At 45.0% G+C, this 16,649-nt stretch overlaps 1 protein-coding gene across 4 annotated transcripts in view; it reads right to left on the reverse strand.

Moving 5' to 3' along the window:
- The window catches only part of LOC138819300 (sterile alpha motif domain-containing protein 5), an 826,789-nt gene that overhangs the window by 120,957 nt on the left and 689,183 nt on the right, over nucleotides 1–16,649 (reverse strand). For all 4 annotated transcript variants that reach the window (XM_070010736.1, XM_070010734.1, XM_070010735.1 and 1 more), the window contains exon 2: nucleotides 9,529–9,657. In XM_070010736.1, the coding sequence (XP_069866837.1) occupies nucleotides 9,529–9,657 (129 nt within the window). The remainder of the gene's footprint in view (nucleotides 1–9,528; nucleotides 9,658–16,649) is intronic.

The raw sequence follows: 16,649 nt of genomic DNA on the forward strand, positions 1-16,649 counted from the left end.
GCATTACCATATGCCTTAAGCTATAATAGCTCAGTGTATCTTGACATCAAGTGTGCAAACCCCACATGCCCTCACCATCTAATGCCTGCTGATTCTGATTGCAATCTGCAAGTCAACAGTAACCCAAAGCTAGAGAAGTATGGCAGGGAACACAAGATGAAACAACACCAAAACAGATGCCCTACAGTGCAGCACTTCCCAGGGTACAGCCTGTAGCAGGGAGACGTCAGTCTACGTGCAGTGCCGCCGTTCTCACTCTTATTCAGTGGAAACCAGACAAGAACTAGGACAGCCTGTCTTCAAGGCTCTTAGCTCTGGGCACCTTCCTTAGCAACAATGGTGGCCTACAGACCAAGCCGGCTGTAAGGTCTGCCTGGGAAGGCAGGGCAGACTCCTCCCTCCTCCGTCCAGTGCCTTTGTCACCTAGGTAACTGGCACACCTGGAAGCAGTCAGCTCTCCCACCGGCAACGTCACATCCTGGGGACCAGGGAGGGTCCCAGGCCCTGAGGTCACATCCTCATCCAAGTGTGACCACACCTTTCCCACACATGGCCACACTTATCCCTGCCCCTGGCCTAGATAAGTCCTGGCCCCCAGAGGTGGGTCGACCTTTTGGCCAAGTGCTCTCCACCATGCATGGCCTGGCAGCTGTGGTGTTCTCATTTATTGGCTACCTACTTTAATCTACCTTATACTGGCCACCTTTACTTGCTCCGCCATCTTTCTTTCTCTCTTTCTTTCTTTCTTTCTCTCTCTCTCTCTTTCTTTCTCTTTCTTTTCTTTCTTTCTTTCTTTCTTTCTTTCTTTCTTTCTTTCTTTCTTTCTTTCTTTCTTTCTTTCTTTCTTTCTTTCTTTCTTTCTTGCCAGTCATGGGGCCTGAAATCTGGGCTTGGGCACTGTCCCTCAGCTCTTCAGCTCAAGGCTAGCGCTCTACTACTTGACCCACAGCACCACTTCCAGCTTTTTCTGCTTAGGTGGTGCTGAGGAATCGAACCCAGGCCTCATGCATGCAAAGCACTCTACCACTGAGCCACCTTCCCAGCTCTGGCATTTTCTTGAACATTCAAGGAGCTCAAAGGTGTAGGAACCAGGTTTCCATCCGCTTTGCTATCTGTGGCAAAATGCAAAGGAAGAGACACCTTTAAACAAAACACAAAGTCGCACACAGACCAGACTCTGCCCGTGTCCATGCGAAGGCACAGCAAAGCAAGGTCAAAGTCAAGTTCACCTTGGCCCAGCTGGTTAAAGAAAGTGGAAAAGTTGATTATTTTTGTTTCCTTTTGTGACACATGATGCATCAGACAATTGTTTATTATTTTTAGGATTCATCACCCAAAGACCTAGGAAAGGTTAGCAAGTGTCTTCTTCCACTTCTTTTAGACCCTAGTTTCTAGCTACAGCAAACTTGCAGCACCCTGTAAAGGCTCTATTTTCTCCGTCCCCTTTTGGCATGACCTTGACCTCTGCCTGCTGCTCGACATTGGCCATAATTACCGCCTCACTCACCAGGCGAGTCTTCTAAGAGTCTTGTCCTTGGGCTTGCATGGCACTCTCTCAACCACTGAGCCATCACTCCAGCCCTGATTTGTGCTAGCCATTTTTGTGGTAGCGTCTTGCTTCCTGCGTGGCATATCCCTGGTTGCAATCCACCTATGCTAGGATTCCCAGGCAACTAGGCCCACAGGCCCTGGCCACCATGTCCAGCTCTTCGCTGAGAAGGGATCTCATAAACTTTTCTGCCTGAGATCTCAGTGGACCAAGTAGCTAGGATTACAAACACAAGCCGCTGATGCCCAGCTCCTGCGTTTCTGGAAGGACAAAGCTCAAAAGACATAGACTTTTAATAAATACGTTGAAAATATTCATTGAGGATGTTACATGCCATGCACTAAATTTCTTTGCCAAAATACAAAGATGACCAAAACAGACAAACCAAAATCCCTGTTGTCAAGGCAGGCCTTATTAGAAGTAACCTGGGAGGACTTTGTGGACAATGGATATGCAATGCATCCTGCTGGCTTGGAGGTCACATGCATATATTTGCTTGATGAAAAAATCATACTGCTGAGGTTTGTACATTTCAGTGTATATAAATCTTACCTAAAATCTTACCTAATTAGTGGTGCCAGGTGTCAGGGTCTCATACCTATAAGCTCAGCTACTTAAGAAGTTGAGATCCCAAGGACCAAGGCTCAAAGTCAATCTGGGCAGAAAAGTCTGTGAGATTCTACCTCAAAATTAACCAGCAAAAAAGAAGGCTAGTGACACAGATCAAGTGGCTGAATGCCAGGTAAGCGAGGCAAGCAATTGAAATCATTAGGTCCTGAGTTCAAACTCTAGTACGTACAAGCAAGCAAGCAAGCAAGGAAGGAAGGAAAGAAGGTAGAAAAGAAGGAAGGAAGGAAGGAAGGGAGGGAGGGAGGGAGGGAGGGAGGGAGGGAGGGAGGGAGGGAGGAAGGGAGGGAGGGAGGAAGGAAGGAAGGAAGGAAGGAAGGAAGGAAGGAAGGAAGGAAGGAATTATCAACTGGAAACAGAGAAAAAAGATTTAAGAGAATTTCAGGGTACTGGGGTAACTGAGGCCGGGTGTAGGAAACAGGAAGTTTAAGTACATCATATTATGCAGTTTATTTATGCTTAAAGTTTCTCAAAGTAAAATGCCAGAAAAAAACCTGCACATATGTAAACAAATCTTCATGAAGTATAAATAATAGCTACATCAGCATTACTGCAATAATTTTTGAGCTAGAAAGAAAGGAAAAAAAACATTTTAAGTCACTGATGACTAACAGCTTTCATTTTGAATTCTTTTATTTATTTTTATTTTTTATTTTATTTTTTTGGGTCTGGTCATGGGGCCTGAGCTCTGGGCCTGGGCGCTGTCCCTCAGCTCTTCAGCTCAAGGCTAGTGCTCTATCACTTGAGCCACAGCACCACTTCTGGCTTTTTTCTTTTTGCCTATGTGGTGCTGAGGAATCGAACCCAGGGCCTTGGCCATGCAAGCACTCTACCACTGAGCCACCTTCCCAGCCCCTTGAATTCTTTTAATAACTAAGAGGTACACTGATGGATTTTAAACTTGGGGAAACTGAGGCTTGACAAGGAAATGAGGCTTAGACAACCTCACAGGTAAGCAAAAGAAAAAAAGCCAGAATTTAAAGCCCTGTCCAACTCCCGCAGCCTCTTCCCACAAATGCTTCCCATAATTTTTACACACACAAGTGCAGAGGTAAGGATTCCTGCTTGGGCTTGGAGTCAAAAGAAAACTCAAGAACACTAGCTTGCCTAGATATATAATCCAGGCTGTACTCAAACTCATAATGCTCATATTTCAGCCTCAATGCTGGGATTACAGGCATAGGCTACCACGCTCAGCCTAAACATTACTCTTATGGCTTCTGTATTATTAAGAACTGTATCTGGAAAGATTATATTATCTGAGAAAAATTAAACGATTAATTTGCAAGGAATAATAAACATATCCCCAGAATCTTTTCCCACATCAGAGACAACAGCTCTGCTACTTTGTTAAAAGCTTATAATATGGAACATTTTGAGGGAAGGTGTGGTACTGGGGCTTCAACTCAGGGCCTATGTGCTGTCCCTTACTGCTTTTGCTCAAAGTTGATACTTATCACTTGAACTACAGTTCCACTTCTGGCTTTCTGGGTAGTTAATTGGAGATAACAGTCTCACAAACATTCCCCAGTTAGCTTCGAACTGTGATCCTTAGATCTCAGCCTCCTGAGTAGCTAGGATTACAGGCGTGAGCTGCGGGTGCCTGACTCTGCAACACTTCTATTTGTATTTCTGCTTCCTGAAGATCTGAGTGAGTCTGGTCTGGTCTGCCTTCTTGTACACACACCCTCATGACAACAACTTGGCAGAGTTCAGGCCAGGCTTTAGCTGCAGGCAAAGACGTCACTGATAGACTACGTGCAGTGGTGGGCGGGGACTTCTCCATCAGCTCTGAGCACAGGGACAACTGCACAAACTTGTTTTTTGCCAACATCCAAACAACCTTAGCCTAGATGATACTGAGGAAGCTGAGACTGCGGGGAGTAAGATGGCCACCTTGCATATTCCCTTTCCTGGCTGTGGTGTCACTCTGACAGCTGCCAAACTTAGTAGCTAGAGATGGGCTCATTATGGACTTGGAGAGCTGCTGTCATTTCTGATTGCCGTGTCTCACAGCCAGAAGATCCCATGATGCTCAGAGAGGTGCCAACTTCCCTGATGCTCACGGCTCCCATGTCCCAATCTCTACCAGAAGGCCAAGGCAGCCATGCAAACACTCTTTCTTCAGAATCTACCAGGTGCTGGGGCTGGGAAGGTGGCTCTGTGGTAGAGCGCTTGCCTTGCATGCCTGAGGCCCTGGGTTCCATTCCTCAGCACCACATAAGCAAACAGAATCTACCAGGTGCTAAGTAAAAACTCTCCCCATCTTGTAACTTTTGAGTCAGAATCCATGCTTGCACTGAGAAATTTATTAATTTGTTTGTTTAATGCCAGTCTTGGGGCTTTGAACTTAAGGCTTGGGTACTATCCCTGAGCTTTTAATGCTCATGACTAATATTCTATGAAAGCTTCCCTTCTGCCTTTTTCTTTTTGTGTTAAATTGAAAACAAAGAGTTTCATGGACTTTCCTGCCCAGGCTGGCTTCAAACTGCGATCCTCAGATCTTGGCCTCCTGAATAGCTAGGATTATATGTGTGAGCCACCAGTACAGACTGGCTGTACTGGTGAATTTTAACCCAGCTCTACTCTCTGTTGCCATTATCAAAAATGACTCCAAGGACACATTAGAAAGAACTAAATCCAGGTGGGATGCTGGTGACTAGGTACTCCAGAAACAGCTTGACATCGAGTCCAGAAATTAATTACTCACACAATTAGCAAAACCTTTTATTTTTCAGATTTAAGTCAAGCATCTCAGTGGGTAAGGTGTCTTCTCAGCTTGTTTGTTCAAAAGTTGATATGCAATTAGCTTTTAAGGACAATGTATTTTTTTAAACTTCCTTTTGCTTTAGCAAAAGACAAATAATTACCTATTTTAGCTTTAGACTATACCCTCAATCTCCAAAATTCACCCAAAATAGAATGAAGCAAAGCCCGAAGCCAATTCAACATAGTTCAACTTAGCACTCTATATTCTATTGGGGTTTGTTTTGGTGCAGATACTAGGGCTTGAACTCAGGGCTTCTGGCTCTTTGCTTAGCTTTGTTTGCTCATATCTGATGCTATGGTTTGTACTATGCCTCCATTGCTGGCTTTTTACTGGTTTATTAGAGATCAAGAGTCTAACGGGCTTGTCAAACCATGATCCTCAGATCTCAGTCTCCTCTCCTGAGTAGCTAGGACTTCTAAACATCATTTTAATCATGTAAAACTCATCATGCTACTATGCTCCCTCCCAATCATCTCCGTCTCCCAACAGAGTAGGATGCCTCTTACTGACTTGTCTGGATTGCTCCTGGAAGCCTTACATTCCACTTCCCCTGGGCTGCTTAGAAACACAGAAAGAAGTACTGTGTTTCAGCTCCACAGATCGAGTCTGTTCCAGCAGGCAAGCATGCACACTGTTTGTCTACTTGTCTAAAGGAAGAGCTTAAAGTCTAGAAATACACCTAAAATTTAGATGTAATGACAGGGAGTAAAAGGTTTTTTTGTTTTTATGTACTAAAAGTTACAGTATTAGCCAGGCATGGCTCGTATCTGTAATCCTAACTACTCAGGAGGCTGAGATCTGAGGAACACAGTTCAAAGCCAGCCTAGGCAGTAAAGTCTCAAGAGAATCTTATTTCCTATTAGCCACCAAAAGCCAGAAGTAGAGCTGTTGCTCAAATGGTATAGTGCCAGTCTTGAGGGACAAAGTCAAAGGACAGGCCCAGGCTCTGAATTCAAACCCAACTACTGGCACACACAGAAAAAGTTATAGCTTTGCAATAATGGTTGTTGTCAGGAATTCCATCCATGATGAACCACCTACTAAAAGAGAAAGGGAACTTTCGGTAAGATGCTAGCATGGCCTAAAAGATACATCACCTTAAACCCATCTAACATCCCTTAAAGACTCTTGAGCCTAACATCTAGCCTGAGCTCTAGCAGTTCCAAAATCCTTCCCTACTGCTATAACTTGCCCCAAGTTCCATAGAAGGATGATCTGAATGCACCAGTCTGGGTTGTTACTTCTCTAACTAGCTACAATTTAAAGAATGAACAGTCAGGCTTCCCAGCCTGGTTGGAAATGGCTCCCATCAATTTTACCCACCACCGAGTTCTTACACCTTTGATGGGAACTAATTAAGCTCATGCAGTGAATTGGTTTTCGTGTGGTGTGTGTGTGTGTGTGTGTGTGTGTGTGTGTGTGTGTGTGTGTGTGTGTGTGTGTGTGTGTGTGTGTGTGTGTGGTGTGTGTGTGTGTGGTGTGTGTGTGTGTTCTCTCCCCGAACTGTCTTTTGCTGGTCTGGAACAGAGCACACTAAATTAGACCCATCTGTCTAAATGGCAAGGAGGCTCTCAATCCTCCAACAAGCAATCCTTTCCCAATCAGGAGCTGCCTCTTAAGATTCCTGAATACTATGAGATGATTATGGGAACCCCAAATCATAGACCAGCTAGTGTTATCAGCAATCATCGGCCAATTCTCAGCCCTCGTTTTCTCACAAAGTGAAAAGCGTCCAGGGAGACCATACAGTTCACATGGAGCTGTCACTCCAGGTCAGCACGGGGGTGAGTAGACATTCAGGGGAAGAGTGCTTACTTAGCAGGCACTGAGGCTTTAGGTTAGATCCCCAGTACTGTAAAAAGAAATATAAATTAAAAATCAAGTGCAATATTCAAGTTGCTATTGTACAGCATTATTACGGAAAGGTTTATTTTCATCAGCTATGCCCTAACAGGTATGCCTAATTATATACCTTCTCAGAGAGAAATAACTGCATTCACATAGGCCGGAGTCACAGGAGACTAAGTCCTTTGGCAATGATAAAGCCCACATGCCTACATGGGCCAAGGTGTCAGGCTCCTGGACCAAGGACTCTCTGCCTGCAAAGACACTCCTCGACTAAGCTAATGTCAGCCCTGCACTATTAGATCACTGAGCTAATACTGGGCAGTCATGATGTGATGTTGCTCATGACCCAAAGATTTTTTTTACTTAGGCTGAGTTTAAGGAAAGAAATAACATGCTCAAGAATTCTTTTTTTTTTTTTTTTTCCTTTGGTGGGTTGTGGGGCTTTAACTCAGGGCCTGGGCGCTGTCCCTGAGCTCTTTTGCTCAAGGCTAGCACTCTACCACTTTGAGCCACAGCTCTACTTCTGGTTTTTGAGTGGTTCATTGGAGATAAGACTCTCAAGGGGACTTTCCTTGCCTGGACTGGCTTCTACTCGTGATCCTCAGATCTCAGTCTTCTGAGTAGCGAAGATTACAGGCCTGAGACACGGGTGGCCATCAAGTGTTCAAGAATTCTGCATGCATCCTTGGGTGGGAAGAAACCATGTTCACTTCACTTTGAGAACTCTGTGTGCATCCTTGGGTCAGAAATAAATGATGCTCACTTAAGAGTATAGATAAATAGATAGATATATGTATACATAGAAATATACACACAAATATATGTATGTGTATAGATATGCATATATTTGTATATATACACATAGATATATAGGTATATTTATGTATCTAGTTATCTATATAGCTAGCTAGCTAGAAATATATATAGATATATAGAAACAGAGATATATTAAGGACTACATAGTCATGCTCATATATTCTTATATATAATATTTACATATATACAGTATATTATATAATAAATATGTGAATCTACACATGTATGCATATGTTATATATAGCATGCATATATATTTATATAGAATATAGAATATAGTATATGTGAATGTATATAAATATATATAAAGTTTCTATATACATACACATATAAAATATATCCTATCCAACTTTTTGTTTTGGGTAGCTTCTAGATAAGGAAGCCCTTTATACAACATGAAAAATTATTAATGAGTTACCTATTCTTAATTTAAAATTAGTTGCTGAATTCTTGTTTTCTTCTGTTCCCAACTCAAGTCAATTTATAGAAAAATTCCAAAACAGGCAAGTAAGTCTGTGCATTGTAGCGCACACCTGAAATCCCAGGATTTGTGCGGTTGAAGAAGGAGGATCTTTCAAGGCCAGCCTAGCTACATAGTGAGACTCTGTCTCAGAAACAATAGTCATAACATAAAAATGTGACGGCCAGTAGATGCCATTATTCACAAACAAGTCTGGATAGCCCCCCAATAAATGATAGGGTACAAAGTTGCTGTTGGGATGAGGCCCTTGGGGGGAGGGGGGGGAGGGGGAGCTTACTCTTCTGCTCTCCCCCTGTGGTGAGCTTACTCTTCTGCTCTCCCCCTGTGGAGGAGTTCTTCTGGCTGGAACATGTGATGGCAGCAAGTGGGAAGGATGGAACTAAAATGAATCTAATGCATAGCAAGTTTAAACTGAGAACTGTGAGGTTCAAGTCAGGGGTTTTACAGCAAATGTCCATGAGAAACTGCCAATTGCATAGTGATAGTGATCTACGCTATTTTATTTGCTATTTATCACACACAAGTTCAAAGGCGCCACTATTCACGAACATACATGTGTTCACCAAGCAGCCAAATGAATGTCAATGTCCCCAAGTAAGAGAGAAGAAGAGGGTGAGGCAATGTGATCTCGATGACAGGGAAGAACTGAAATAAAGCGTTCAACGCATCACGTGACTTTGTAACTACGGGAAGAGGCCAGGCAGCTTGAAGACACACAGAAGCCCTAAAACTCATGTGCATTTTGTCACGTCAGGGGTGATGGGTGCTTTTCTGCTTCTTTATTTTGTTTTTTCAAAAACAGAAGAAGAAACACAGTGGAAAAGGGCAAAAGGAATTTGCCTTTGGGTTTTGAGCCCATGTGGTATACTCAACAGCAAAAATATTCTTTCCTCTTAAGGTTAAAAAATGTATAATAAATGTAGCTTCAGGCCCAATTCTGAGCCTGAACTCAGTCAGGATCTCTAGTGTGTGGTTATTATGCTCAAAGCTGCCATTTCACCACTTGAGCCACAGCATGACTTCCAGCTTTTTGCTGGTTAACTGGAGATAAGAGTTCTCACGCTGTTTTCTGTCTGGGCTGGCTTTGAACTTTAATCTTTCAGTCTCAGCCTCCTGAGTATCTACGATTACAGTCATGAATCTCCAGTGCCTGGCTTAAAAATGTAGCTTTTTAATGTCAGCAGAGATTTGGGCATATTGTCCCACCTAACACTCATTCAGTTTGATAGCTGCAGACGAAAGGGCTGCTCCTCTTGAGGACCTGATTTTTGTCTTTGTCTTTGTTTTTTGGACAGCTAGAGCATGGCAGCCTGCAGTCCAGTGCTCAGGCGTGGCTGGGGCGGGCGGAAGGACCGGGGTGTGGCTGGACTGGGAGTTTGTGGAGGACCACCGGGCCAGCAGCAGTCCGTGAGACTCTTACGGGCCCTGCCCACTCACCACATCCAGGTCCTGCGACACACGCCGCTTCCGCAGCTCCTCCATCCTCTCACACACGTCAGAGAAGCAGGTGTTGTAATAATCCGCATACTGCTGAGCCAGGTCATCGATGTTCCCCAGTGACCCGTCCTAAGGGGGAGAAAGAGACAGGAAAAACACGGAGGTGGTTAGGCCAGTCCATCCTGATGGCCCACGGGTGATCAACCTGTCGACAGTGTTGATGGTATGAATGGTCGGTGTGTACGAACCTGGCTGGTATGCCCAGGCTGTCTTCCTTGCAAGATCTAACCCTCAGGACAGCACTGTGAGATGGGACCTATTCCTCTCCTCACTGTACTGAGGATCACAGGAGCTCAGAGGAGAGGAGAAACTGCACCCAGTACCCAGGCTAACAAGCAACGAAGCCAGATCTCTAACTGGGCCAGCCATGTTCACCAGTCCTCACTCTTTGCCTGCCTTGAAGGGTTGAGAGAGAAGCCAGGAAAGCACAGGGGCTGTGACAAGGTCCCTGATGCTCAGTGCAACAATGGCTGCGACACCTCCCAGAACCCTTTGGGTGTTAGTGGCGCTGGTGGCTCACACCTGCAATCCTAGCTACTCAGGAGGCAGAGATCTAAAGATCTCAGTTCAAAGCCAGCCCGAGCAGGAAAGTCCACAAGACCCTTATTTCCAATTAACCAGCAAAAAAGACAGAAATGGAGGTGTGGCTCAAGTGGCAAAGTACCAACCTTGAGAAAAAAAAAGGTAAGGGGCAGGGCCTAGGCCTTGAATTCAAGCCAGCATGGGTGAGGAGGTGAAGGAAAGAGAGAGAGAAAAAAGAGCCTCAAATTCCATGGAAAAACTACATCTGGAGCACACTGCATATCTTTCTATGAAACCCCAGAAAGTTGAAAATCCTTAGTCATTAGTCATTAGTGTGGCTGTAGTCATTAATATTCATAGATTATTCAACAGGCTTATTATTCATTCATGACTCCAAGTACAAGGGCAAAAAGCACATGTTACAAGTTCACCTAAATAATAAGTAAACACGTCACCTGTCTCTTCACAGATGCGAGTACCCAGGCAGTTGCTCTGAGCTTCGGCCCCGCTCAGCTGCCTTTCCCTGATGAATGTCCATGCGCTCATTTCTCGACCTAGAGGTGGCACTGAAATAATGACGGCACCGACCAGGCCCTGAGCACTGACACAATCACAGGGGCAGCCTGGTGCACCACACTCGTGCAACTTTATTTAGCCCACAGCATTCACTACAAGACTGCGTTCGTACCATCGTCTCCCCGAGATGACAAGGATTTATATCCTCAGTCTGTGTCTGAACACACAGAGGCTTACAGAAATGTGTGCACCTGTGTTCTTCACTTCTGTCCAGACGCCCCCCCCCCTTCTGCCCCCTTTACCTTCAAACCTGTGGTGTAAAAAAGTGACTTTACCAAGACAACCGGGGGGGGGGGGGGTATACAACTTTCAGACAATCTACAAGTTATATACGAGCCAGATACCAGGGCTCACGCCTGTAATCCCAGCAACTCAGGAGGCTGAGATCTGAGAATCATGGTCCAAAGCCAGCTGAGACATATGAGAGACTCTGATCTCCAACTACTCAGCAAAAGCCACAAGTGGAGCTGTGGTGCAAGTGGATAAGCACCAGCTTTTAGCTGAAAAACTCAAGATAGAGTGGGAGGCCCCGAGTTCATGCCCCAGCAATGGCATACAGACATACAAAAAGGTGGTATCTACATGTTCTAAATCAGCACCCCTTCAGGGATCATCCTGCCCATGACACCTAACATGGCAAAGCAGGCTTGGATGCAAGTGGAGCTGACAGTGAAGATTTCTCTAGAAGCCTTTCTGCTAAATTTGAAAAACAAAAAAAAAACAAAAACAGAAACTAAAACCTGCTGGGTGCTGGTGGCTCACACCTGTAATCCTAGCTACTCAGGAGGCTGAGATCTGAGGATCGAGGTTCAAAGCCAGCCCGGGCAGTAAAGTCCGTGAAACTCTTATCTCCAATAAACCACCAGAAAACCGGAAGTGGTGCTGTAGCTCAAATGGTAGAGTGCTCGCCTTGAGCTGAAGAGCTGAGGGACAGTGCTCAGGCCCAGAGTTCAAGCCCCACAACTGACAAAAAAAAAAAAAAAAAAAAAGAAAGAAAGAAAGAAACTAAAACCTCAGTCCTGCTCAAGACATCAGCATTTCCCTGACTGGGGGAACTGAGAGAGAGAAGAGAAGCAGAAACTGAAATTCTTCTTCCTTTTCCCCGGCTATTGCCTTTGAGGGAAGTGCCCCAGAGGCCTTCCTCCCAAGCTGGGAAAGGAAGCACTCCCAAAGCTGGGAAATCTCTGAACAGGTCTAGGCAGGTCTCCTTGTCTCTCTCTCTCCAAGGAGACAGACCTGACACTGCAGAGGCGACTTAGCCCACCCTGGCCTTCCAGATGTTTCCTGCCAAGTTCCCAGTGGGGATTCACAAGGGGCAAACTGAGAGTCAGCTTCAGACTCTTGAGAACACGAGCAGCCAACCTGCCTGCCAGCTCTTCTCCTCCTGCCCTAGAGAAGGAACAGAAGCTCTTGAGAGAGGTGGAGCGGACCAGAGAGTTCCAGGGATACAGCATGATAATCAAGTTAGGACCACAGGTGCTCAAGGGCCACCATCACACAAACACCTCTGACCTCCCAACTGGTATGTGCCCATCTCTGCCCAATCTACCCCGGATGCCACCACCCCCAACACCTTGCTGGCTAAACATATCCGATCAGGTCTCAATGATCTATGCCCCCCGTATCACCTATCCTACAAAATGAGCTCCAAATGGACCAGCCTGGCTTTTAGTCCCCTTTGACTCTGATCGCAGCCCGGGCACCATCAGAAAAAGAACTGAAGCCAGGTGCTGGTGGCTCACATCTGTCATCTCAGGAAGCTGCGATCTGCGGATTGAGGTTTGAAGCCAGCCCAAGCAGAAAAGTCTCTGAGACCCTTCTCTCCAATGAATCACCCAAAAACCAGAAATGGCGCTGTGGTGCAAATTGAGAGAGCACTAGCCTTGAGCACAAAAAGCTCCAAGACAGTGGCCAGGCTGAGTTCAAGCACCGAAACTGACCAAAAAAGAAAGGAAGAAAGAAAGTGACTGAGAGCTGGGGGCCAGTGGCTTATACCTACAATCCTAGCTACCCTGGAGATGAAGGTCTGAGGATCCTGCTTCCAAGCAGTACAGGCAGAAAAAAATCCTTGAGACTTATCTCCAACTAAACAGCAAAAAGCTAGACGTAAAGCTGTGCTGGCAGCATGAGATCCTGAGTTTAAGCCCCACCAAAAACAAACAAAAGGTGAACTAAGGCCTTAGAATAGGCAGGACCACAGAGATGGACGGCGGGGCTGTGGAGGAGGCACCAAGGAGACCAACGGCCCCGCCCACATCCAGAAGGGCAGGCAGCGCCCAGGGCACGCCTGAGAAAGGAGGGCAGATGATCACTCTTAGGGGGCTATCTGTTCAAACCATAGCTGACAGCTGTGGCTAGCAGAGCAAAGTACCAGCCCTGGAAGCCAAGAGTCCCTAACTGTCCTGGGGCAAATCCTGGGAAGTGCTTGACAGGAGGAAGCGAAGCTCAGACAGCAGAGCATCAGCCTCCACTACGGAGAGAAGTCTGTCCAGACGAAGAAACAGCTCTCATCGGCCAGGCCCACTGGGGCATCTCGGGTTTTCTTACTACACGCTTTGGAAGACGGAGGCCTGTCAGTAATGTGTTTTGGGGGGTTAGGGAGCAGTCCTGGGAGTCACCGCACCTAGCCCAGTCTTGTGCATCGCATCCCTGGGTCCCCACAACTGGGGCCCTATTCGAGGCTCTTCTGAGCTGACTTGGCCATCCCCACCCAGAAACTTCTGCCTCTATTCATCAGGGAAACAAACCTGCCATCTTAGATCAAATACAAATGAGCTTCTTGAAGGGGTCGTCTCCCCCATGCTTCTTGCTGCTGGTGGTCCTGGAGTGAAAATCAAGCCCTCCCTCTCCTACATACAGGCAGACGGGTATGGTCCATCATGTGAGGTTCCCCGGCTGGAACCCTGACTCCTCCCCAAAAGGACCAGCTTTCCCATTTATGCACCTCAAGACCAGATGTGACGGCCTAAACAAATCCAGTACAAAACACTGAAATCAAGTGAGGAGTTTGGGGGGGGAGAGGGGGGGAGACTGGTAGTAGGCCTTGAACTCAGGGCCTGAGTGCTATCCCTTAACATTTTCAAGGCTGATATTTTACCATTTGAGCCATAGCTCCACTTCTGGCATTTTGGTGGTTAATTGGAGATAAGTGTCTTTCATGTTTGACTTCCTCTGGTTGGCTTCAAACTTCTATCACTGCAATCCTCAGATCTCAGACTCTGGAGCTGCTAGGACTACAGGCATGAGCCATGGGCAGCCAGCTGAAATCAAAGATATTACAGAATGCTCAAAACTAGTTTTCCCTTTCTTTCCTCATGTTTTCAAAGGAACACCACCAAAGCCTCCTCTTCAGTTATAAAGTTGCCAATCTACTACTGCTCATTCCTTCTACCTTGCCTACTGGTGCACTTCATTCTCTTCTCCACTTCAAATCACTCAAAATCCCCCCCCCATAATAATGTGGGGGCCTGAAAAATGTATCTGTTCATGAGGAGAAAAGGTGGCCACTCAACTCACATCACACCATGGTGAACCAATATTTCACACCTTCGGTATGTACCTGGGCCACTCTTCATGCTGCACTCAGCAGGTAATAATTTAGAGCGGTGGCACAGCTGCCTTTACATTGTCCCAAATCACTTTCCAGATGTGCAATGAGTCCTCCTAATTACCACTGGCAGATGCTTTGATGATTTAAGCACCAGGAAGGGCAATAAATAAATAAATAAGCGTGTGTGCTTTAATAAAAGCAGGTCTTGTCTGACAACCTCAAAAAAAAAAAAAACCAAACAAAAAAACATGGTTTTATGCTCAACCAAACAGAACCAATGAACTATCTTGTGATTTTTCTCTTCATCTACTCAAACTCCAGGCTCTTAAAAAAAAAAAAGCAAGTTAAAAAAGATAATAATAAAGGAGAGGGAGGAATGTAAGTATTGAATGTTTACAGTCTTGACAATAGCGATAATACCCACTTTCCCCAAACTCCCCAAGTGTATCTATTAAGTACTCACAGATTTAAGAATCAGTTCTTTCTCAGGTTTTTGTTTTGTTTTGAATTAAAAAAAAAAAATACAGGGCTGGGAAAGTGGCTCAGTAGTAGAGTGCTTGCCTTGCCTACATGAGGCCCTGAGTTAGATTCCTCAGCACCCACAGATGCAGAAAAGGCCAGAAGTAGTGCTGTGGCTCAAGTGGCAGAGTGCTAGCCTTGAGCTGAAGAGATGAGGGACAGCGCCCAGGCCCAGAGTTCAAGCCCATGACGAACAACAACAACAAAAATCCACACTCTTTCAAGATAATCATGCAATCTTTACATCACTCATCATTCACCCAGCATATTCTTTTTCTGAGCTAGGTGTGGACTTATGCAGAAAATACTTCCTCCCACTAAAAGCATCTGTAACATGAGTGTGGAGGGAATTTGATGAATGGCACCAAACCCACCGCATCTTTCTTCTCTCAACTGTGCAGGAAAAAGTGGACTGGCACCAGTGGTTCACATTTGAAATCCTAGCTTTTCAGGAGCCTGAGATCTGAACATCATGACTCAAAGCCAGACTGGGCAAGAAAGCCCATGAAACTCTTCTATCCAATAAACCAGTACAAATCCAGAAGTGAAGCTATGGCTCAAGTGGCAGAGACCTAGACTTGAGTAGAAAATGCCAAGACAGAGTGAGGGCCTGAGTTCAATCTCCAGAACAAGAAAGGGAGGAAGGAGGGAAGGGAGGAAGGGAGGAAGGGAGGGAGGGAAGGAAGGAGGGAGGGAGGACAAGTATAACTAATGTTCTAAAATAAACTTCTAACTGTAACTTTAAGTCATCTCCGTATTTACTATAAGAAAGAGTAAAACATGAGATCAATTACTTTCCAAATCTATTTTTTGTCTTCCAAGGTATTCAAAGTTTCTGGTTTAGAATTCCTTACTTGCCTAATCACTTTCACTTCTTTCTTATTTTTTCACTCCTGGTTCTCATGTGTTAGTCTAAAGCAATACCAGTCTAAGTTTGGGAATAGGGGAAAATCTTATTTTCTCAAAAGATTGTTTTAAGGAGATTGTGCAATTTTGAGTCACATTAGTGTTTTACAGAAATTTGCCTCATCTCTACTTTAAAAAAAAAAAACAATAAAACAGACCGATACATGTAAAGTTAAATCATCTCTCTTTTTTTTTTTTTAATTACAAAACTGAGTCACAACACTGGGTACCAGTGGCTCACACCTGTAATCCTAGCTACTCAGGAGGCTGAGATCTGAGGACTGTAGTTTGAAGCCAGCCTAGGCAGGCAAATCCAAGAGACTCTCTAGAATTAACCAGCAAAGCGCTGGAAGGAAAGGTGTGCCTCAAATGTGGCAGGAGCCTGAGGCACTAACTTCAAGCCCTACTACCAGCCTAAAACAAACCAACAAAAAGGTGGGGTCATGACATCAGAGTCCCTGCCCATCTAAAGTATTTAATGTAATTTAATCTATGGCCCACAATCCAAGTCATCTCCAAGAAAGTCAAATGTGCAGCCCTCCCACAACCACAGTGCACATTTGGCACACATAGGAAGCTGCAGCCAATGTTAACAATACAGGGACAAGATCTTTGAACCAAACATCCATGAGAGGGTGAACTAGCTACAGTACTCAAGGAGGAAAGAAAAACAGCAATGTTCCTTAGTGATTTACCAGTGTTTCTAAGATATATCCCAGTGCATTTCCATTGCTGGAAGATGTGAACACTGAAAAGACAAAAGTATGAAAACAGAAGGTAAGTGTTTCTTTACTTTCCTTATTCTTGCTCTCTCCTTCCCCCAGATGTCACTGAAGGCTTAGAATATCTTGACATGTAATCGATACTTTGCAAACAAATGCAAATGAATTTGTAGTTCTATTTTTTGTATCTATCTACAAAGAAAGAAAGAACCCCATGGGAAAATCTAAATGTGCTGTTCAAACTCGTTAGAACTGAGTGGAGGCGA

This window comes from Dipodomys merriami, unplaced genomic scaffold, assembly GCF_024711535.1.
Source record: "Dipodomys merriami isolate MVZ:Mamm:240054 unplaced genomic scaffold, mDipMer1.0.p SCAF_8, whole genome shotgun sequence".
Classification (NCBI taxonomy): domain Eukaryota; kingdom Metazoa; phylum Chordata; class Mammalia; order Rodentia; family Heteromyidae; genus Dipodomys; species Dipodomys merriami.